Raw genomic sequence first — 24957 nt, forward strand, 5'->3', positions numbered from 1 at the left:
TTATGCCCATTTCAACAGATCTTGTTTTTCTGTCCTTTTCTCTACCAAGGGAAAAAATCTACATTTAAAATAAAGTGATTATAATCCTTATTTGAACCCCCCCCCCAAATTAAAAAAAAACACATTGAACTTTTTGGGAGGGAGGTTCACAACAGATGGTTATTGTAGTTTTTAAAGCATTATGTGAACATATTACTGCAGTAATCTTTGAAACTTTCTCTGTACATAGGCAATTTTGTTTTGGGCAGCAAAACATGAACATTGCATACTCAAGTTTGAGACTTCATTTTAAAAAACTAAATACGTTTCTTTTTTACTATTATTAATTAATTAATTTATTTATCGCTGCATTGGGTCTTCGTTGTTGCACACGGACTTTCTTTAGTTGCGCGAGCAGGGGCTACTCTTTGTTGTTGTGGGCGGGCTTCTCATTGCGGTTGCTTCTCTTGTTGTGGGGCATGGGCTCTAGGTGCATGGGCTTCAGTAGTTGTGGCACACGGGCTCAGTAGTTGTGGCTTGCGGGCTCAGTAGTTGTGGCTTGCAGGCTGTAGAGCGCAGACTCAGTAGTTGTGGCACATGGGCTTAGTTGCTCCGCGGCATGTGGGATCTTCCTGGACCAGGGATCGAACCCATGTCTCCTTCATTGGCAGGCAGATTCTTAACTACTGTGCCACCAGGGAAGTCCCTAAATACCTTTCTTAATGATTACAATATTTTAGGAGGTGTGTTCTGTTGTTAAAAAAAAAAAAAAAACTAATATAGTTTTGCATTTCAGCCAAATTCTCAAATTGCAACGGAAATTGAAGTTGTATCCTCCAAAGTTTCAGAAGGCAGAATGTATGAAAACCAGAGTCACGTTCTTTTAGAAAACCTTCATGTTAACAAAGTAAATGTTTCAGATGAAAAGACGAGGTAAGTTTGCTTTTAATCAGAAAAGCATAAAACTTTTCAAAGATAAAGGTTGGATATTTGAATAATCGATTTTATGTAATTTCACATTTAGTAAGTTTTATGAAAGAAAAAAGTAATTATGAAGCTAGAATAGTTTAAATCTGCTGAACAGCAGAGGGGGCCAGTGTGAAACAGGGGAAGAGGGGAAGAGTAGTAGATATATGAAAGGTAAAGCCTGAGTGGGGAGAAGCGCAGATTATGTAGGACCATTGTAAGGATTTTGAGTTTTACTCTAAATGAGCCTTTAAAGACCAGTGACCTTTGAGGTCAGCCTTTCCTAATGCCTTCATTTATAATTGACTGTATGGATCTAGAGGATTTAAATGGCTTGCTCAAAGTAACATTGGCAGTTTAGTTTTTAAACTTAAGTTTTCAGGATTTATGACTTTAAGACTAGCAAATTCCTATAGTTTATAGGCAGAGCTTCCTGAAAGAAACTTCACATGTTTCAAGAGATTTTATGCTCAGCCTTTGCATTTTTAATGAGCAAGATCTAACTTTCAAATTTCCTGTATAGAAACCCATTACCCACCCACCCCTCTTTTTAAAATCTTTTCTGTTTATGAAGTTTGTTCAAGCTTTTAGCTTTATCATGACTGATACTTTCTTCAGAGTATATATTCTGTATAATTTTAAGTTAGCTTATTCAGTTTCTTACCCGCTTTTAACCCCAGTAGCACATTGAGCTTATATATATATATATATATATATATATATATATATATATATATATATATATATATACTTTATTCTTAAGTACCTTTGTAGAATCACACTTGATTGTAAGTAGCTTATACTTAAGTTAAATATAACACGTTTTCCCAAATACATTAGCCTACGCTGGAATGTATTAACCAGCATCATTACTTTGTTAGAACTTCCTGTGAACTTCCTTGGTATTTCACTGCTGGAAGAACTTAGCAGGATTGGAACATTTAGAAATGTAACTAACTACTTTCTCTTGTAGGTAATTTATTACAAATATTACTTAAGATTAGTCTTTAATACAGATCTTTCAGAGAACTTATGATCGATACTTACAGACCTAGTTTTTCTTTATAAGTATCCAAATTTATATTAGTTTTAAACTAGCTAATTCAGATCCTTGCCAGTTATTAAATATTTTCCAGGAAACCTTAAGGAAGCTGTTTGTGTTGCCTTGGGATCTATGGCTACTGTATTGAATGTTAAAACCTTGTCTTTCTCTGATTTGGCAGATACAAATGGGTTATATTGAGATCCTTATGACACTGGCTGTCAATAAACCCTTTTCTATGAAGTGACAGGCATGTGGTAGGAGAACAGACTCTAGCTTTCAAGCCTGCTCTTGAACCAGAAGGACCAGGGTTGTTGTGATCATTGTATATTTGTTCATGCTTCAGAGCCCAGTTGAAGCATTTGTTTAAAAGTGTCATTATGAAGTCCATCTTCAACTACTGGCATTTTTGTTTTGTATCTAGTTATTTCTCTGAAAATTGCTTAAAGTAGCATACAACGACACACCAGAATCAATGAATGAAAGTAAAAAAAAGATTAAATATTATTGTGAAAGTATTCCCCAGGCTATATAGAAAATGGAAGTTATAAAAGCTTCTATGTTCTTTCTTTCATATCAGCATGTGTGGTTTCATTTTATATGTTTAGTTTTATAGACTATTTATATATAGTCCTTCGGACATAGGATTGGTTTGTGCCCCAAAATTGTTTAACAGCAGATACTTCAAGAATTCTGATTTTTGTTCTTCAACATGATTTGTTTTTCATTCTAGACATGAACATAAAACGTATGTTCCTAGTCCACCACAAATGTTAAGAAGGCAATTCCAAAAGGCTAAGCCAAATTTGGGAAGAGCACAAGGTAAGAAAGAGGAATCAGACATAGAAAAAGACAGAGCAGATCAGAGTAAGGCAAGGAAGCCAGAAGATAACTTGCTGCAGCATGGAGATTCTGACACCCAGCTTCTTCAAAAAGTAAGTGTGAAAAAAATAATTTATTAGTGGGCTCTATTTTATCAATATCATGAAGGAGAACATTAAAAAAATAGTTTTGCCTTTTGTACTATAACTATTTTCATGAAAATTTGTTGACTTTCCAATATTATGAAAGTTTAGAGACCAATCACTTGTGTATATGTGTGTAAGCTTAGCGCTTTAGGCCAAACTACCAAACCAAATTACCATACAGATTGTTTCCATGGTAATATTAGTTGTTTCTTCTTAAATTTAAGGGAAAAGCTGAGTTTCTGACATCTCTGGAGATTTCAGCAAGAAAAGGTTCTCTAGGTTCCAAGGAGATTGGTTTGGCAAAAAAAGATGCTCAATCAGAAGTTGGACCATCAGGAAGTGTTGGAGAGAAAACCGTAGGCGATAATTCTATGTGTTCAGTTGTCGAAGAGCAGTATGTCAGTAAACCAGCAAGGTAAAGTTTTATTTAACAAGTATTTTCAGAATAGTAAATACAAGTAACTTATTCTTAATGGATGTCCTACTCTAACTTATTGATAGAGTAAAAAGATGGTTTGTTAACAGAAGTATTGGTTGTTTTTTATTGGCAGGTCTGTTTCTTTCCCACTTTTGATTTTTATTTACTAAAATTTCCTTTTTTTATGATCTTCTCAGAAAGATTTTTCTTTCCTACATTTAAAATTTCTGGTTGTTGAGTTTGAGTATATTAGACATGAGCAGAAGCCTGACGAAAGAGTAGTACATATTACCTAAATAACTAGGGTGCTGATTCGAATTGGAGTCACAAACACAAGTGAAGGGTACCTTTCTTCCACAGTTTTCAAGGAAAGTGGAAGGGACCCTAAGTTCTAAAAAATGTTGTTCTGTTGGATTTCCTCATTCTGCTTTTTTCTTTTGACCTAATCTGTTTACCCAATAGGATAAACCGTATCATTTTTTGGTCTCATATTCTGTATTTATTGGTCCAGTGTTCTTGATCCCATTTTCTTCTAATAATTTCCAGTGTTGTATTTCATCACCACTTAAATAGCAAGGGGGAAAAATGGCTCAGATTTAAAAACTTACTGTGAAAAATTTGTAGGTAGATAACTAATATTTAACTTTGAGTGAGAAACTAAATCCTAACAGTAAATTCCGTTCATTCTCGTCATAGCATTAGTGTTTGATAGAATGGGTGGTGGGCATTTTATATTAATGGCTTGAATTGAGATTTCACTTTATAAGTTGGGTTTTCATTAAAATTATCCTTGTGCATGTAATGACTATGTTGCTGTTTTGATTAAACCTCCAGCTCTCCACAGCTGTTAAAAGAATCACATTATTCTAAAATTGCTGTGGATCGAAGAACAGCTCTCTCTTCTGCCTCTGAATGTAAGATAGATCGTAGTGAAAGGAGAATGCGTCGAAAGATTAAACCAAACGTCCCCAAAGGGCGTGGATCAAAACGAATTCGGAGTAAGACCTCTAAGAAGGAACCTAGAGCTTCTAAGCCTGTGCTGGTGACTCTTCGAGCTTCCCAGGAAGAAGACGAAGATGATGCGGAAGACTTTGAGTCTGACTATGAAGAAGAAAGCTATCATCTTGCTCCTGAAGAAGTAAACAAAGCTCCAGTGTTTGTACCTGTTGGTCTCAGATCTCCTGAACCGGTTTCTGCTCAGATTGAGGAAACCATGGAAGAGGTAGTTTGAATTTTGAATCCTTGGAACTTTATCTTACTTGTTTTTTGCTTTTAGTGGATCATTATCTCTTCTCTTAGTGATTATTAGGATTTGAAGATTATTAGAGTAATTTGTTTGGGGCCTGCTGCATAGCCTAGGAAATCAGTAGAAATAGGCTTGTGTGATCTCCTGTGTTTACTCAGCCCCTGCAACCCAGGCCCAGCACAAGGTAATCAGTATAACAATACTGAGAGAAATCTAATTTCACTTGTATCTGGGGGCTACTTAATCTCCTTTCTGGTTAATTAAAAAAAAAAAACAAAAAACTTGGCAGATGTTTTCTATTAACTCTTTGTGGTAAGCTCAAGTTAAGCTCTGGTTGGTAGAGAAGGTAGAAGGGTCATATTTCTTTCTCTTTCTCTCTCTCTCTTTTTTTTTTTTTTTTTAAGGATTTTCTTTTTAATTAATTAATTTATTTATTTTTGTCTGTATTGGGTCTTCGGTTCGTGCGAGGGCTTTCTCCAGTTGCGGCAAGCGGGGGCCACTCTTCATCGCGGTGCGGGGACCGCTCTTCATCGCGGTGCGCGGGCCTTTCTCCATCGCGGCCCCTCCCGTTGCGGGGCACAGGCTCCAGACGCGCAGGCTCAGCAATTGTGGCTCACGGGCCCAGCTGCTCCGTGGCATGTGGGATCTTCCCAGACCAGGGCTCGAACCCGTGTCCCCTGCACTAGCAGGCAGATTCTCAACCACTGCGCCACCAGGGAAGCCCTCTCTCTTTTTTTTTAATGAATTTATTTATTTTGTTTATTTTTGGCTGCGTTGGGTCTTCATTGCAGTGCGTGGGTTTCTCATTGCGGTGGCTTCTCTTGTTGTGGAGCACGGGCTCTAGGTGCGCAGGCTCAGTAGTTGTTGCACACAGGCCCAGTTGCTCCTCGGCATGTGGAATCTTCCTGGATCAGGTCTTGAACCTGCGTCCCCTGCACTGGCAGGTGGATTCTTAACCACTGTGCCACCAGGGAAGCCCTCTCTCTTTTTTTAATTGTGGTAAATTACAGGTAACATAAAATTTACCGTCTTAGCCATTTTAAAGCCTACAGTTCAGTGGCATTAAGTGCATCCATCCACAGAACTTTTTTTCATCTTGAAAAACTACAACTCTGTACCTATTAAACAATAATTCTGATTATTCCCTCCTCTCTAGCCTGTGGCAACCACTTACTCTAGGTCCCTCATGTAAGTGGAATCATACAGTGTTTGTCCTTTTTGTGACTGGTTTATTTCACTTAGCATAATGCTTTCAAGGTTCATCTATACTGTAGCATATGTCAGGATGTCCTTTTTTTTTTTTTTTTTTGGCTGCATTGGGTCTTCGTTACTGCACACGGGCTTTCTCTAGTTGCAGTGAGCAGGGGGCTACTCTTGTTGCAGTGCACGGGCTTCTCATTGTGGTGGCTTCTCTCGTTGTGGAGCATGGGCTCTAGGTGTGCAGGCTTCAATAGTTGCAGCACATGTGCTCAGTTGTGGTGCGTGGACTCTAGGCGCGCGGGCTTCAGTAGTTGTAGTGCACGGGCTCAGTAGTTGTGGTGCGCGGGCTCTAGAGCGCAGGCTCAGTAGTTGTGGTGCATGGGCTTAGTTGCTCTGCGGCATGTGGAATCTTCCCAGACCAGGGATTGAACCCGTGTCCCCTGCATTGGGAGGCAGATTCTTAACCACTGTGCCACCAGGGAAGTCCAGGATGTCCTTTTTAAGGGCTAAATAATATTCCATTCAGTATATACAGTACCCCATTTTGTTTATTCTTCTGTCAGTGGACAGTTGGGTTGCTTCCACCTTTTGGCTATTATGAAGAACACTGCTATGTACATGGGTATAAAAATATCTCTTCTAATCCCTGCTGTCAATTCTGCAAGTGGAAATGCTGGATAATATGGTAAATTGTAAATCGATGTTTAATTTTTTGAGCCACCCCCATACTGTTTTCCATAGCAGCTGCCTCATTCTACCATCCTATCAATAGTGTACAAGGGTTCCAATGTCTCCACATCCTTACCAACACTTGTTTTTTCTGTTTTTTGTTTTTTTTTTGATAGTAGCCATCCTAATGGATGTGAGGTAGAGGAACATATTACTTCAACTTACTTTATTATGAAAGCTCCTTACTCTTTTGCCTCTTGGTCTAACTTTGTAACTTCAAAGTTTTCTGTTCTGCCTCCATTTTTAGTAACTTATTTTGCTTATAGAGCATCATATCTGAATCAGTTTTGTATTCATGGTAGATTCAAAAGCCATTTGAATTACAAATGAAATTCCAAACTCACCTTTTTTTATTCATTGTTAATAATACCATGCTAAATGTTATAAAGTTAGTTGGAATGGTTGAAGCTAAATAAAAATGATGTAAAGTGGTTTCTTGTAATTAAAGTTCAAAGTAAAAATAATGAATTTAAATTTTGGTTGAAACCAAGAAAAGGTAAAAGGAAAGTTAATTTTGTGCAAGGATGGCTGGTTACCACTGCATGAAAATTCATTTAGCTATATGTTTTGTATTTTACAATTTCTTTGGGTGAAAGGCAAATTGCTCGTGAAAACTAATATTAGAAATTAACTTCTGAAAATCAGGTTCTAGGATATATCCCTGAATTAATACAGAATGCCTTTTTTTTTAAAATTTATTTTATTTATTTATTTAGGCTGCGTTGGGTCTTCGTTGCTGCACGCGGGTTTCTCTAGTTGCGGCGAGCGGGAGCTAGTCTTTGTTGCGGTGCGCAGGCTTCTCATTGCGGTGGCTTCTCTTGTTGTGGAGCATGGGCTCTAGGCACAGGGGCTTCAGTAGCTGTGGCACATGGCCTCAGTAGTTGTGGCACACGGACCCTAGAGCACAGGCTCAGTAGTTGTGGCGCACGGGCTTAGTGGCTCCGCGGCATGTGGGATCTTCCTGGACCAGGGCTTGAACCAGTATCCCCTGCATTGGCAAGCGGATTCTTAACCACTGTGCCACCAGGGAAGCCCCACAGAATGCCTTCTTAAATAGCATTGATTATAATAATAGAGCAAGGAAAGCTTAAATTGTATTCTTAATGGCCAGTTTACGAAGGCAGGGAAATTTGTTTATATGTTAGAAAAAGTCCCCTTTAAAAAGCGTTGAAATGCAATGGCATATTATTAAATCATAAAGGGATCTAAAATATTGATATATACTTCAGCATGAACCTTGAAACCTTGAAAACATTATGCTAAGTGAAAGAAACCAGTTATCAAAAAATCACATATTATATGATTCCATTCATGTGAAATGTCCAAAATAAGAAAATCTATAGAGACAGCAAGTAGATCAATGGTTGCTTAGGGATTTGGAGATGAGGAGTTAAAGGAGTCGGTATAGGGTTTCTTTTTTGAAGTGATGAAAATGTTCTAAAAGTAACTATGTTGATGGTTGCACATATCTGTGCTTCCATCACCAAAAAAACATTGAATTATACAATTTAAATGGGTGAATTGTATGGAATGTAAATTATATCTAGATAAAGCTGTTAAAAAAATAAAGCTTTGAAACTGTGTAGTGCTTACAGAACCAACTTTCAGTTACCTAGAATATTCCCATTATCCCCCCAATCCCAGCTTTTCAGAAAATATTTTGTCTTTTCAAATCACTTGAACTTTTAAAATTCATCCCAGGCCTATAGGATATTAGCAAAGATTTTTCTCTAATTGCATCTGAGCAGACAGACACAGAACACATAGGTGTTACCATAATAAATGTCTCAAAGGTAGATTTTCAAACTTGACTGCTCAGTTTCTACTGAATCACAGTCTTTTATACTCATCTCTCTGTTAATAAGGGAATAGGAACCAGACTCCCTTCTTTATAGTCTAGGAGATAAATCTTAGTCTTTTTAACCCCCAGACTGTAAGGATCTTTGAAATAAGCCTGCTAAATGAAGAGTAAATGTTAGTGGACTCGTTATTTTACATGGCCATTCATCGCCATCAAGAATCATACAGGTTTTGGGGTTGTGGGAGAGGGTAATTGCCTTGGTGGGTCATGTGTGTGATAAATCTTTTTAAGTGCTTTCAACTCATCTGTATGATAGCACTTGGAACAGTGTATAGTTGATTACATGTCTGTTTTTCTTAGATTGTGTGTTCCTTGTGGGCAGGGACCGACTTGTCTTACTGAGCTTTGTATTCTTGTACCTGTAGCCCTCTAGTTTTTAGGAAGCATTTCATAAATGTTGACAGACTGATGAGAGAAACTGTGGGAAAGTAGGGACAAATTGGGGATAATGGAAAATGAAATGCTAGGTACTAAGTAGTTTAGCTCTGGAAGTTTTGCTTACTGTTTGTAAGAATCACAGACCCCTCAAAAACATTAAGTGTTTCACTTTTGCCAAGTTGATGTCAATCAGTTTAAGAATTACTATATTTCAGTTTTTTAAATCATGTATAAATGTGAATTATTTCTTCAGTTTAATATTTTATTTTATGATTCATTTTGTTTTTCTGTGATAGTATGCAAAAATGAATTAATGAAACTTTTCATTTTGACAGCTTGAAATACCCATGAATATCCCAGATGTAGGATGCATAGCTGTTGTTGAACATCAGCTCTCATCAAACATAGATTTGACTACTCAGGAAATGAAACAAGAAGAAAATTTGAATGCATTATCAATTGTAAGCATCCATTTTAATGTTTTGTCTTTAATTCTTTGTTTACTTTCAAAAGACTAAGTTTATTTTGAAAGCTTTAGGTTTACAGATGGTTCTTAACTAGTATGATAGAAATTATTCTATTATTTCTAGGAGCTGTTAAGTATGAATGGTAGAAACTAGTGAATAATTCATAGATTTTATATTTAACTTGAAAAGCATAGATTCCTGTGTGTGGGAATAGCTCAGTATCTTCATAGACTTATGTTAAAATTCTGATGCAGTAAATATATACTAAATGTAAATTATTGAAAACATATTTAGTTGCCTTTTGCTTGGCACTCTTCCTTATTTAGTTGGTATTTATCTTGTTTTTGTAAATGAAGACTTACAACTTTTTCAAAAACAGTTTTATTAAGATACAATTCATACACTATACAATTCATCCATTTAAAGTATATAATTCAGTGGCTTTTAGTGTATTTACAGCTATATGCACAGTCAAATTTAGAACATTTTCATCACCTCAGAAAGAAGTCTTATGCCCAGTGGCAGTTGTTCCCCCATTTCCTTCCAGCCTTCCCCAGGCCTAGGCAACCAGTGATCTACTTTTTGTCTCTATAGATTTCTCTATTCTGGAGATATACACACAGTATGGTCCTTTGTGCCTGGTTTCTTTCACTTAGCCTAGTGTTTTCAAGGTTCATTCATGTTGTAGCATGTATCAGTACTTCATTCCTCTTTGTGGTCAAATCATATTCCATATGAATATACTACATTTCCTTTATTCATTCATCTGTTCATGGACATATAGGTTGTTTCCATCTTTTGGCCATTATAAATAATGCTGCTATAAACATTTGTGTACAAGTTTCTGTATGGACATATGTTTTCATTTCTTTTGGGTACATTCCTAGAAGTATAATTGCTGTGTCGTATGGTAACTTTGTTTAATCGTTTCAGGAACTAGCAAACTGCTTTCCAAAGCTGCTGGACCATTTTATATTCCCACCAGCAGTGTATGAGGGTTCCAATTTCTTCACATCCTGACAATATTTGTTGTTTGATTTTTTGGATCTAACCATCCTAGTAGGTTTGAAATGGTACCTCATTATGGTTTTGATTTGCATTCCCTAATGATTAATGATGTTGAGCATCTTTTCATGTGCTATTATTGGCCATTTTTGTATCTTCTTTGGAGAAATGTCTATTTGGAGTCTTTGCCCATTTAAAAATTTTTTTGGTCTATTTGTCTTTTTTTTATTGAGTTGTAAGAATTTTTTTATATTCTGGGTACAAGTTCCTAATCGTATACATGATTTTCAGATATTTTTTCTCATTCTGTGGGTTGTCTTTTCATTTTCTTGATGGTTTCCTTTAGAGCAGGGGTCCCCAACCCCTGGGCCGTGGACCGGTACAGGTCTGAGGCCTGTTTGGAACCGGGCCACACAGCAGGAGGTGAGCAGCGGGTGAGCGAGTGAAGCTTCACCTGCCGCTCCCCATTGCTCCCCATCACTTTCATTACCATCTGAACCATCTGCTCTCCTCCCCCATCTGTGGAAAAATTGTCTTCCACGAAACTGGTCCCTGGTGCCAAAAAAGGTTGCAGACCACTGTTTTAGAGTACTTGGACTTCATTTATCTATTTTTTTCTTTTGTTGCTCATGCTTTTGTTGTCATATCTAAGAATCCTTTCCCAAAGCCAAGGTCCTGAAGATTTACTCCTGTTTTAGATTTAAGTCTTTAATCCATTTTGAGTTTTTTTTTTTTTGGCCATGCCACACGGCTTGTGGGATCTTAGTTCTCCGACCAGGGATTGAACCCGGGCCCCCAGCAGTGGAAGCACCAAGTGCTAACTGTTGGACTGCCAGGGAATTCTCCCCATTTTGAGTTAATTTTTTATATGGTATGAGATTAGAGTCCCACTTCATTCTTTTGCGTATGACTATCTAGTTGTTGCACCATTTCTTTGAAAAAACTGTTCTTTCCCTATTGAATTGTCTTTTATTTTTGTCAAAAATTCATTGGCTGCAGATAGGTGGATGCTCAATTCTATTCCATTGATTTATTTGTCTGTCTCTATGCTGGTGAGGCTCTATTGGTAATAAGTTTTGGAATTAAAAAGTGTAAGTCATCCTATTTTATTCTCTTTTTAGGATTGTTTTGGCTATCATGGGTCCCTTGCAATTCCATATGAATTTTGAAATCAACTTGTCAGTTTCTACAAAGACGTCAGCTGAGATTCTGGTTGGGATTGCACTGAATCTGTAGATCAGTTGGGGGAGCAGGTGTTGCCCTCTTAACAATGTTTGAGTCTTTCAGTCAATGAACATGGGATATTTTCCCATTTACTTAGCTCTTCTTTGGTTTCTTTCAACAATGTTTGTAGTTTTCAGAGTATGAGCTTTGCATTTCCTTAACTTCATTTTCAAGTATATTGTTATTTTTGATGCTATTGTGAATGGAATTGTTTCCTTAATTTCATTTTTGGTTTGTTTATTGCAAGTTTATAGGAATACTTTTGATTTTGTATATTGGTCTTGTATCCTGCAACTTTGCTGGACTCATTTATTAGTTCTAATAGTTTTTTAGTGGATTCCTTAGGATTTTCTACATATAAGATCATGGCATATGTGAATAGAGATAGTTTTACTTCTGTCTTTCTGTATTACTTTTGTAGGGCTGCTGTAACAAAGTACCACGAACTGGGTGGCTTAAAACCACAGAAATTTATTCTGTCATAGTTCTAGAGGCTAGAATTCCAAAATCAAGATGCCCCTGGTGATGGGTCCTTCTGGTGGCTCTGAGGTAGAAATCATCTTGGGCCTTTCTCTTACCTTCTGGCAGTTGCTGGCATTCCTTGTCATTCCTTGGCTTGTGGCGACACAAGTCCAACCTTTGCCTCCATTGCCACATGGTGTTGTCCCTGTATGCGTGTCTGTGTTTCTTTTCTTATAAGGACACCAGTCTTATTGGATTAAGGCTAACCCTAATCCACTATAACCTCATCTTCACTTGATTACATCTAGGAAGACCCTATTTCCAAATAAGGTCACCTTCACAGTACTGGGGGTTAAGACTTCAACATATCTTTCTGAAAGACATAATTCAGTTTATAACACATTCCAGTCTGGATGTCTTTTATTTCTTTTCTTGCCTAATTACCCTGTCTAGAACTCCAGTACAATGTTGAATAAAAGTAGGGGAAAGCATCCAGTCTTTCACCATTAAGTTTGATGTTAGATGTGATTTTTTTCATAGATACCCTTTTTCAAATTGAAAAAGTTCCATTCTATTCCTAGTTTGTGTGAGTGTTTTATCATGAAAGAGTGTTGGAATTTGTCATATGCTTTTTCTGCATCTCTTGAGATGATCATGTAATTGTCTTTTATTGTATTGATATGATGTATTACATTGATTGAATTTTGGATGTTAAACCAAAAGTTGTATCCCTGGGATAAGTTCTACTTAGTCATGGCATATAATTTTTTTTTTGATATTTATTTATTTTCTTTATTTTTTTGGCTGCGTCAGGTCTTCGTTGTGGCACATGGGCTCCAGGGCGCGTGGGCTCCGTAGTTTGTGGCTCTCTTGTTCAGGCACGTGAGCCCAGTAGTTGTGGCACACGGGCTTAGTTGCCCCGCGAAATGTGGGATCTTAGTTCCCTGACCAGGGATCGAACCCCCGTCCCCTGCATTGGAAGGTGGATTCTTTACCACTGGACCACCAGGGAAGTCCCCATGGCATATAATTTTTATATGTTGTTGGATTCAGTTTGCTAGTATTTTAGTGAGGATTTTTTTGGCCATATTCATAATAGATACTGGCCTATTATCTCTGATGAATCTGACACCAGGTTCTTGTGGTATTAGGAGCTGAAAGCCCTCCAAGTGGGGCCTGCAGGGAGAAGGGACCCTGTTTTCCTGGCCGCAGCAGTCTGAGGTGGAGTCTGCCTCACTGAGCTGGAAGGAGGGAGAGAGCAGTCTTAGCTCAAATACCACAGACTTTCACCTTTGTTACTGAATTTTCAACAATTTTATTGAATATATTTGCATCTTACGCCCTTAGGACCATTTCCAGAGGCTTTAAATGGTGGTTCTTTAATAAATTTTACCAGTTTCATTGGGGAGAGGGTCAGCAGAGCTCCTCATGCTGTCATGCTGGACATAGATCCTATAACTTCTTAATTTATTAATATTCATTTAATTTTTAAGCTACCTAGTAGTGTAAAAAATTTGTGATATTGTTCAGACCTTGGTTTCCATTGAGTCAAAACTAGCAGCAGATGTGACTAAAGTTGGATTATGAAATTGAAGAAGTAAGAAGGGCAGATGCTTGTTGCATATGATCAGAATTAAAATTTGCATATAATACAAGCAAAAGGTAAAAGAAGGAGCAAGAGATGAAAATATTTGGCTTTTAAATGATTTCTGTTCTTGTTTATGAAATTTTATGAATAATTATAAATTTCCACTCCATTGTAACCAAAAGCATAGAAAGACCTGTAAAATGTAGTGCTTTGAGATATAGAACATGTGTTTGGGAAAATACCTAAGCTATTATTTTCTTTTCCTCTTTTAGGAAATGACCACAGGTGAACATTCCCAAGCAGAAACAGGTAACTGTTAATAAGGAAACAGCTAAAAATACTTGGTTAACACCAACGAACAGAGTGATTTAATAGTGGTGGTAATTAGTAAATGAGTCAGTTTGCTGGAGAATTGAATGAAAAGATCCAGCAGTTTGAATATGTTATCTCTAGGAGAAACTTGGATTCTTGGAATGCTACTTTAGAGAGTGATTAGATGTTTGATAAAGAAGTATTTATTTTCTCTGATTTGCACAGATGTATTTCCGTTGAAGGTATTAAGTTATTTAACGAGGAGGAGGCATTTTCAGTGAGTAAAAGTCAGCAGTTGATGCTCTATTTACAGTATATAAGCTGAATGAAATACTACCCTAGTAAGGGGTTAGTGGTATGGAGGGTTTTGAAACTTGTTACTAGAGGATAAACACCTAAATTAAAACTCTTTTCTAAGCAACCAAACATAAATTTCCCGATTCATTCTTCTATTTTAATGTTGATCTGGTTTTTCACAAGGTACCAACGATGGAAGCACTGAAGCTGCCATAACTTTACTTACAATGGGAGGTCTGGTGTTGCAGTCAGAGATCAGTACAGAACAGAGTGACGGTAAGAATAAAAGATAAGTCCTACCAAAAAAAGAAACCTTTAAAATCCAACTTTTAAGAAATATACCCATATTTGAATATTAAGTGAATATCTGCCTTTTACATTTGAAGTTGGCATCACTGTGTTATTTTTCCAGAAAAGGTAATATGTGTGCATTGATCCATCCTACTTACTTAGCCCTCTAATGGCCTCCATTTCCATATAGTGCACTGGGTTTATTAAGGATAATTTGTATTTGTAGAATAGTTAATCTAGTGAATCCTCTGCCTTTATCATCATAAACATCATTGGTTAACTGAACTCCTTGATCACTGATCTCTTCATACATGTTTCTTTAGCGAAGGAGCCGCTGCTTTAGATAGTCTTCACAATTACATGACAGTCAAATACAGTATGAAGGGGCAATAGTAGTCATTGAGATAATTTAGTTTAGACTATTCTGTTAGTTTGGACTGAGCCAAAAAATATGTCAACCCAGACTCTTAGTATTTTATTTTAGGCTATGGTCTTTACTATCAAAGTACCTTCTACTTTACATTAAATGGATAATCATGTTACTTATAATCCTGTTAATCATTTTAACTGCTGATGAGTGACCTGCCATTTGTTTTAAGTGTCAGATTTCTTGGCTCATAACTATATATTTATCAGGAAAGTCTCTGATTTGTGTTCCCTATAGAGCTCCTTTTTCAATGGCAGAGTATTGCATTGTAGCCTGTCACAAATGTCTAGAACGTAAAATACAGGTTTTAAAAAATATAAATGAAGATAATCCTATCTGGAAATTCATCTGAGGTTATATAGTTACTGAAAGTAACAAAAAGATTTATTTTTAATTGTAATAACAGAAAAGTTTCAGTCTATAAGAATTATTAAACTTAGAACATGTCAAATCTCTGGCATGAAATATGAGGTCATAAATTTCAAGTTGGAGCCAAAAAGAGCAGACTTTAAAAAAACATAGTCAGTTTCTCAAATGTGTTTTACCCATTTTATCATTCTGCTAGTCCTCTCCTAATGAATTGAATAAATCTTTAACACATTGCTTACTTAAAAAAAAAAAAAAAAAAATCAGGGAATTCCCTGGCGGTCCAGTGGTTAAGACTCCCTGCTTCCACTGAAGTGGGCACAGGTTCAATCCCTGGTCGGGGAACTAAGATCCTGCATGCTGCGTGGTGCGGCCAGAAAAAAAAAAAAATTAAAAATAAAAATAACAGAATTCTACCGTTGCTGCATGTTAAAGGATTTATTTGGACATCTATTTGTATTTGGCCAATTTTAATTTTCTGGTTTTTTCTGCAGTAGGAGTATGTGTACTTCCTGATGTTCATTCAAACGATAAAAGCCATATTCCGTTTTGCCCAGATAATACAAATCTCAAAATTGTTCATGAATGTCAGGAACCTTCTTCACCTATCCGTAGTACATCTCCATCAGTAGAAGAAAACAAGATTATATTGGATGAACAAAGTACTAAAGAAGAAATTGGTTTAATGGAAGAAGTAAAGGAAAACTCCATATCATCCAGGTTTATTTTGCTTTATTAAACTGTTATTGTTTTTTGAGTTTTACAAAATAAATTAGTGTTCAATTAATAAATATATATAAACCAACCATCAATTTGGCCAATAGCTTTGAGTAACAAATGTAAGGTGGGCAGTGCTAATTTTTCACCCTTTAAAGTAAGATTTAGCAGATTTTGATTTTAGTTTAATGGTTTGCATATTAAAATTACCACAATGGGTGTTTTAAGCTTTAATGAAACAGTTTTATGTAAATATAGTCCCAGTTTTACAGACATGGTCCAGATTCTTACACAGAATCCTGAGAGAATTCTTACACAGTTGATCAATTTCTCTTTCTTCCCATCTGTTTCTAGGACAACTTCAGAAGTGACCAATAATATGAGAATGAGAAGTAGATTTGCCAAGCCTAAGCCAAATCTTAAGAAAATGTTAGGGACCAGCAGGTTTGGTGCTCATCAGGAAGTTCCCAGTTTGTTTGTAACTAAAGGAGAAGTGGAAATTCAAAGAGGTAAACTTTATTGTTCCCTTGAAAGTTACAAAATTACTTTGACCCAAGAAATTTCATTAGCATTTCAAATGGAATATTCAGTTGTTACAATTATTTTAACTGTTAAAAAGTTAAAACATACAGAAAGTAGAATGAGCTATAAAATAAATACCCATAAATCCACCAACTAGCTTCAGTAATTATTACTCTTTCACTATATTTACTTGATCAAACTTTCTCTTCATATATATTTTTTTCTGTGTGTGTTTATACATGAATACTCAAGCAAACATTTCTTAGGCATACATGCATGTGGCAAAAAATAAGACAGTACCCAAAAGTCAAAAATTTTAAAACCTCCCTCTTTCTTGGTTCCCAGCCCCTAATCCCATTTCCAGTATCAGTTTTTATTGTAGACGTCTAAAAATGTTTTTTACACATAAGCATCTAAATAAGGGTGTGTGTATATACAGACAAGCACCCATATATATACATACACACATACATATATATGTATACACATGTATATTCCTTTCAGCAAGAACAAAAATATATGTATACTATATCATATATACTATTCAGCACTTCTTAAAAATAACAATTTTATTGAGATAATTCACATACCATAGAATTCACCCATTTGAAGTGTACAAGTCGGGATTTCCCTGGTGGTCCGGTGGTTAGGACTCCACGCTTCCACTGCAGGGGCACGGGTTCGATCCCTGGTCAGGGAACTAAGATCCCATAAACTGTGCTGAGTGGCCAAAAAGTAAAGAAAAAAAAAAGTACAATTCAATGGTTAGTATATTCAACTTTTGCGTATTATAAATAATGCTGCTAAGAACAGTCATTTATAAGTTTTTGTGTGGACATATACTTTTATTTCTCTTGGGTTTATACCTACAAGTAGAATTGTTGGGTCATGTGGTAATTCTGTGTTTAACCTTTTGAGGAACTGCCAAACTGTTAGAAAAGTGGCTGCACCATTTTATATTTTTACCAATATTCGGTGAGGGTTTCAGTTTCTCTGCATCCTCCCATACACTTGTTATTATTTGTCTCTTTGAGTATAGCTATCCTATGGGTGTGAAGTGCTATCTCATTGTGTGTGTGTGTGTGTGTGTGTGTGCGTGTGTGTGTGTTTTAATTGGGGTATAATTGCTTTACAATGTTGTGTTTTTGCTGTACAACGAAGTGAATCAGCTATATGTATACATATATCCCCTTGCTCTTGGACCTCCCTCCCACCCACTGCCCCCATCCCACCCATCTAGGTCACCACAGAGCAACGAGCTGAGCTCCCTGCACTATACAGCAGGTTCCCACTAGCTATCTGTTTTACACATGGTAGTGTATATATGTCAGTCCCAATCTTCCAATTCATCCTACCCCCCCCTTCCCCCCTGCTCATGTCCACACGTCTGTCCGTTCTCTACGTCTACGTCTCTATTCCTGCCCTGCAAATAGGTTCATCTGTAACATTTTTCTAGATTCCACGTATATGCATTAAAATATACAATATTTTTCTCTTTCTGACTTACTTCACTCTGTATGACAGATTCTAGGTCCACCCACGTCTCTACAAATGACCCAATTTCATTCCTTTTTATGGCTGAGTAATATTCCATTGTATATATGTACCACATCTTCTTTATCCATGCATCTGTTCATGGACATTTATGTTGCTTCCATGTCCTGGCTATTGTAAATAGTGCTGCAATGAACATTGGGGTGCATGTGTCTTTTTGAATTATAGTTTTCTCAGGGTATATGCCTAGTAGTGGGATTGTTGGGTCGTATGGTAGTTCTATTTTTAGTTTTTTAGGGAACCTCCATACTGTTCTTCATAGTGGCTGTATCAATTTACATTCCCACCAACAGAGCAAGAGAGTTCCCTTTTCTCCACACCCTCTCTAGCATTTACTGTTTGTGGATTTTTTGATAATGGCCATTCTGACCGGTGTGAGGTGATACCCCATTGTAGTTTTGATCTGCATTTCTCTAATAATTAGTGATGTTGAGCATCTTTTTATGTGCCTCTTGGCCATCTGTATGTCTTCTTTGGAGAAAAGTCTATTTAGGTCTTCTGCCCATTTTTTGATTGGGTTTGTTTTTTTTTGATACTGAGCTTCATGAGCTGTTAGTATATTTTGGAGATTAATCCCTTGTCAGTTGCTTCGTTTGCAAATATTTTCTCCCTTTCTGAGGGTTGTCTTTTTGTCTTGTTTATGGGTTCCTTTTGGTCAAAATCTTTTAAGTTTTATTAGGTTCCATTTGTTTATTTTTGTTTTTATAGTCATTACTCTAGGAGGTGGGTCAAAAAAGATCTTGCTGTGATTTATGTCAAAGAGTGTTCTTCCTGTGTTTTCCTCTAAGAGTTTTATAGTGTCTGGTTTTACATTTAGGACTTTAATCCATTTTGAGTTTATTTTTGTGTATGGTGTTAGGGAGTATTCTAATTTCATTCTTTTACATGTAGCTGTCCAGTTTTCCCAGCACCACTTATTAACGAGACTGTCTTTTCTCCATTGTATAGTCTTGCCTACTTTGTCATAGATTAGGTAACCATAGGTGTGTTGGTTCATCTCTGGGCTTTCTATCCTGTACCATTGATCTATATTTCTGTTTTTGTGCCAGTACCATACTGTCTTGATTATTGTAGCTCTGTAGTATAGTCAGAGGTCAGGGAGCCTGATTCTTCCAGCTCCGTTTTTCTTTTTCAAGATTGCTTTGGCTATTCAGGGTCTTTTGTGTTTCCATATAAATTGTAAAATGTTTTGTTCTAATTCTCTGAAAAATGCCATTGGTAATTTGATAGAGATTGCATTGAATCTGTAGATTGCTTTGGGTAGTATAGTTATTTTGACAATATTTATTCTTCCAATCCAAGAACATGGTATATCTCTCTGTTTGTGTCATTTTTGATTTCTTTCATCAGTGTCTTATAGTTTTCTGAGTACAGGTCTTTACCTCCTTAGGTAGGCTTATTCCTAGGTATTTTATTCTTTTTGTTGCAGTGGTAAATGGGATTGTTTCCTTAATTTCTCTTTCTGATCTTTTGTTGTTAGTGTATAGGAATGCAAGAGATTTCTGTGCATTAATTTTGTGTCCTGCAGCTTTACCACATTCACTGATTAGCTCTCGTAGTTTTCTGGTAGCATCTTTAGGATTCTCTATGTATAGTATCATGTCATCTGCAAACAGTGACAGTTTTACTTCTTCTTTTCCAATTTGGATTCCTTCTCTTTCTTTTTCTTCTCTGATTTCCGTGGCTAGGACTTCCAAAACTATGTTGATTAATAGTGGTGAGAGTGGACATCCTTGTCTTGTTCCTGATCTTAGAGGAAATGCTTTCAGTTTTTCACCACTGAGAATGATGTTTGCTGTGGGTTTGTCATATACGGCCTTTATTATGTTGAGGTAGGTTCCCTCTATGCCCACTTTCTGTAGAGTTTTTATCATAAATGGGTGTTGAATTTTGTCAAAAGCTTTTTCTGCATCTAATGAGATGATCATATGGTTTTTATTCTTTAATTTGTTAATATGGTGTATCACATTGATTGATTTGTCTTGTTGGATTCTGTTTGCTAGTATTCTGTTGAGGATTTTTGTGTCTATGTTCATCAGTGATATTGGCCTGTAATTTTCTTTCTTTGTGATATCTTTGTCTGGTTTTGGTATCAGGGTGATGGTGGCTTCGTAGAATGATCTTGGGAGTGTTCCTTCCTCTGCAATTTTTTGGAAGAGTTTGAGAAGGATGGGTGTTAGCTCTTCTCCAGATGTTTGATAGAATTTGCCTGTGAAGCCATCTGGTCCTGGACTTTTGTTTGTTGGAAGATTTTTAATTGAAGTTTCAATTTCATTACTTGTGATTGGTCTGTTTATATTTTCTGTTTCTTCCTGGTTCAGTCTTGGAAGGTTGACCTTTCTAAGAATTTGTCCATTTCTTCCAAGTTGTCCATTTTATTGGCATATAGTTGTTTGTAGTAGTCTCTTATGATCCTTTGTATTTCTGTGGTGTCTCATTGTGGTTTTGATTTGCATTTCCCTGTTCACTAATGATGTTGAGTATCTTTTTATGTGCTTATTTGCATATCTTTAGAGAAATGTCTCTCAAGATCTATGCTCATTTTATTTTATTTTTTAAGATTTTTTTTTTTTGATGTGGATCATTTTTAAAGTCTTTATTGAATTTGTTACAGTATTGCTTCTGTTTTGGTTTTTTTTTTTTTGGCTGTGAGGCATGTGGGATCTTAGCTCCCTGACCAGGGATCAAACCTGCGCTCCCTATATTGGAAGGCAGAGTCTTAACCACTGATCCGCAAGGGAAGTCCCTATGCTCATTTTAGAATTGAGTTATTTGTCTTTTTATTATTGAGTTCTTTGTATGTTAGTGCTGTTTTTAAAGATTAATATATTGACAAAAAGTCTTTCTGTATGATTGCATAGTGCTCTTATTTCATTCTTTCAATAGCCTCACTATACTTTCCATGTCCCGTCCCTGCCAAGGTCCCAATCCCTTAGGGTACTAGTGGGAGCAGGAAAAGCAGTGTAAGTAGTGGGCTGCCTAGATTGTATTCAACCCCACACGTGGAAGATCTGCATAGTTAGCATCATCTTTTCCCTGTTTTGGGGGTCTTGATCTCTGGGATTTTCTTTTCGCCAACAATTCCTGTGGTTCAATTAGTTAATTCCTTACTTTGGCTTGAGCGGTACCCGGAAGGTCTCTCAGTGTGCAGACCCCAGTTACCTCTTTTATTCAGACGTCATTTTCTTCCGCTTTATGACATTATTCATCACAGAACAGCTCCTTCCCCAACACTTCCCCCAAGGTGGAACCAGCCAGGCCTGATGTGTACCCACCTCTAAACCTCTTCTGTATGTGGGTTTCTGATTATACCTGCTATTACAGTAAAGTAGAGATACAATAACTGCGGCTGCCAGGAGTGAAATGTGTGCAGTGCAGACTCATTAATTATCTCATTTATGTTAAAAAGTGTAATTGACCCAGACCACCTTTTTGCCATGTGAATAAGCTTGCTTTTTGGATTAAGAGAAGTTTGGAAGAGCCACTATGTAGTGATCTTTGAAAAAAGAATATGTTTCTAATATGGAGATTTTGACTTTACTATTTTGGGCTATATTTTAAATGTGTTTTTTATTTAAGAAACTGAGAAAAATGCTTCTAAAGGAAGAGAATTAGAAGATAAAAACCTTGAATCAGTTACAACAGCAGAGAGTAAGGAGCAGAGCAAATTGGCATCTGTACACGGTATTGAAGAAACCAGTATTTCACAAGAAGCACGCCTAACTGGAAGGTAAAAGAGGAAAGATATTCTGGTATTTGATTTATATTCTGTGTCAACTATAGGCATAAGCAGTAGCTGTAAGAATTTGTTCTGTTGCATTAAATCTATCTTAAAAGTTTGAAAACCGTTAAATTAGATGAACTTTGACATACCTAGCTCTAAACATAGTTCTGTGGTTGTCTCCTTGATTTCAGATACATACTAATCTGTCTTTCAGAGATGAAGATGAAGAAGGGAGGTCTGCAGAGGTTCAGCTGTCTTCAGTTGCCCCTGTTGTTTCGTCTGAGTCAAGGCCCCACACACTTGGTTTGGGTATGGGTCTTGGTGAGAGTTCTGTCGAAGAGCCCCTGGGAAAGGACTCTAACGGAGACAGTGTGCTTATACTTCATGTGCCAGAGGTAAAAGAATGTAAAATATAACGGGGTGGCTAGCTGTTTATCCCTTATTTAAAATGTTAAGTTCTAATTTACACACAATAAACTTTGACCTTTTTAGTGTTCAGTTCTACAGATTTTCATAAACGTATATAATCGTATAACCAATACATGAACAATTCCATCACTCCCCAACTTTTCCAGGGTCCTTTTTTAATTACTCCTTCTCTCCACCCCCCACCTCTGACAACCACTGATCTTTTTTTTTTCCCTATAATTTTACCTTTGCGAGAATGTACTGAATATGTTTTTAGTCTCTGGAACATAGAGATAAAATAACCAATACCTAGCTTTGTTGTAAAAGCTTTGAAAAAGGAAGTGTTTTGTACAGAGAGAACTCTTGCTTCTTAGCCCCTGGATCTGAGAAGTTCATTCTCAGAGCAAGTGTTTATTGAGATGTTGTGTGTGCAATACTGTGTGAGATACTTGGAATACAACCTTGTGAGGAACAGATGAGTAAATGAATGGTTAAACTCAGTCTGATAGGTGTTATGAAAGAGAGTTGTGTGAGACTCAGTTGGAGTGGCCCTCAACCCAATCCAGCAAAACTAATCTGGTGGGAGCAGTGGGCGGAGCCCAGGCATTAGCTTTTTTTTTTTTTTTTAAAGTTCCCCAGGTTATTCTAATGTGCATCTAGCACTGAGCAAACCCTTGATCTGGAAGAACAAGTATGAATTAGCCAGTTACAGGGAGAGGAACATGTACAAAGAACAAGTGTGAAACAGTATGACATGCTCAGGGACTGTATAAGTAGCTGTGAGTGGAATATAAATGAAGAAAGTGCTTAGAGGTGAAGTTAGGTAGCCTGGGGACAGATCATAAAATGAATTTTTATGGCTTGCTAAGGAGTTTGGGTTACGTCCAAAGTTATGGGATTTTCCCCTACCCCCCAACTTTTTAATTTTTACTTTTTATTTTGAAATAATTTCAAATTTAGAGAAAAGTTGCAAGAATCTTACATAGAAATCTGTGAACATTTTGCCTCATTTGCGTGCATACCTAGCTCTAAACATTATTCTCTCTCTGTGTTGCTCTCCATCTTGGTAGGTACTTTAAAACAACTAAACCATCTGAAAGTAAGTTGTAGACATGAGCCTTCACTCACAAATACTCCAGCTTGTATCTAAGACCAAGGACATTCTCTTACAGAAAAATGACAATACTATTACCACACTCAATATTACCCTACTACCTAGAATTGATTTAATAATAATGTGTAATATACAGTTGAAGCCAAACCTCTTACAGTGCATTTAGCTGTCATTTCTTCTTACTTTTTTAATCTAGAGTAGTCCTCTTGCCCTTTTTCCTCTTTTGTGTACTTGACATTTTAGAAGAGTCCAAGCTAGTCTATAATCTGGATTTCTTTTACTGCTTCGTCATTATTAGATTCAGGTTAAACGTTTTTTTGCAAGAGTACTACATAGGTGATGTTTTGCTCCTCTTTTGCATCATATCAGGACACACATAATGTTGGTTTGTCCCCATTATTGGTGTTGCTGACTGATCACTTGGGTAGAATGGTACCTACCAGTTTTCTCCATTATAATTGCATCTTTTCCACTTAGTAAGTAATTTAGTATGCATTGATGATTCTTGCCTGAATCAATTACTGACATTGTTGGTTGCAAAATGAAGGTTTTAAGATCTTAAGCAGTAGAGAATTACAATTGGAATTTCATTTTAGAGAAAACAGTGTTTACAGTTTTGTGGAAAACAGATTGGAGGGAGCCATGCTGGGGGCAAGGAGACCAGTTTGCTTCCATATACATGTCACCTACTCATGGTACAATGGCTGCTGTGATGGGGATAGAGAGAAGGTTGAAGGGTTTGGATCTCCCTTTTCTGTTACTTCAAAAATCATTTCATAGCCTACACGTATTTAACAATTTAGTCATAATTCCCTTGTGTATATATATATATATGTGTGTTTATTTAAATGAATCAAAATTTTATTGGTACAACTAAAAGTTTCAAAACACTTGAAAAATTCTATATATAGGTTAGATAAGTTGTTGAGTTTTGAAACAATAACTGTTCACAATATCACATTGTCAGGAAAACTTTTTAAAACTGAGATTTGGTCAACCTCACTCTTTCATTTTAATTTTTTATGGCAGTGTAGTATTCCAGAAGTCCAACAAGAGAATATAAACAATCCTCAAGACCTAACAGGTATGATAATCTGCTTCAGTAGAGTCTTAGAACCTAATAGTATGTTTTTTTACTGCCCATTTGACTATGGAAAAACAAAGCAGTTTTTGTTGGTCTATGATGGCCTTAAATTAAAAAAACAAACAAAAAACTTGAAGTATTTTGTATATAAGTTTTGTTATTCAGAATTATAAATCTTAAAAAAAAAAAGGAATTATGAATCTTCTCCATAGTGAATCATCTTTATCCTTTACGAAATTTTTATTTATTTGTTTCTTGAGGGGTATAATTTAGTTTTTTATTCTTCGGGATAAGTTGTCATGAGACTTTTTAGAAGTGAAATAAATTAATGATTTTCTGTCATTTCATGGTTCAACTTTTCATTACTAACTTTTAAACTTTGATAATGAATCTAGTTGCTAATGTACATCAAGAAGGTGAGGATGAACAAGCATTCATTTTAACTCTGGTGGAAATCCCAACCAGTGCAGTAGAAGAATTTGCTGATACTACTATGCAGTTAATGCCAAACCCTTTACTGCCAGCCCCCATATTGGTCAAATCAGTGAATACAGAAGAAAGGGGGGACATGAGGTAATGAATCAACTAAATTGTTTTTGCTAGGGGGA

At 36.5% G+C, this 24957-nt stretch overlaps 1 protein-coding gene across 5 annotated transcripts in view; it reads left to right on the plus strand.

Annotated features, from left to right (window-relative positions):
- BDP1 (B double prime 1, subunit of RNA polymerase III transcription initiation factor IIIB) overlaps positions 1–24957 on the plus strand; it is an 88348-nt gene that overhangs the window by 47186 nt on the left and 16205 nt on the right. For 3 of the 5 annotated variants that reach the window (XM_007175951.2, XM_057540102.1, XM_028164942.2), the window contains exons 22-34: positions 776–912; positions 2721–2922; positions 3180–3370; positions 4208–4595; positions 9123–9248; positions 13806–13842; positions 14326–14418; positions 15721–15946; positions 16298–16452; positions 21599–21749; positions 21958–22138; positions 24295–24349; positions 24745–24922. In XM_007175951.2, coding sequence (XP_007176013.2) covers positions 776–912; positions 2721–2922; positions 3180–3370; positions 4208–4595; positions 9123–9248; positions 13806–13842; positions 14326–14418; positions 15721–15946; positions 16298–16452; positions 21599–21749; positions 21958–22138; positions 24295–24349; positions 24745–24922 — 2120 coding nt within the window. The remainder of the gene's footprint in view (positions 1–775; positions 913–2720; positions 2923–3179; positions 3371–4207; positions 4596–9122; positions 9249–13805; positions 13843–14325; positions 14419–15720; positions 15947–16297; positions 16453–21598; positions 21750–21957; positions 22139–24294; positions 24350–24744; positions 24923–24957) is intronic. The other 2 variants (XM_057540100.1, XM_007175952.2) reach the window with 2 other exon arrangements.

The sequence above is a fragment of the Balaenoptera acutorostrata genome, chromosome 2 (assembly GCF_949987535.1).
Source record: "Balaenoptera acutorostrata chromosome 2, mBalAcu1.1, whole genome shotgun sequence".
Lineage (NCBI taxonomy): Eukaryota > Metazoa > Chordata > Mammalia > Artiodactyla > Balaenopteridae > Balaenoptera > Balaenoptera acutorostrata.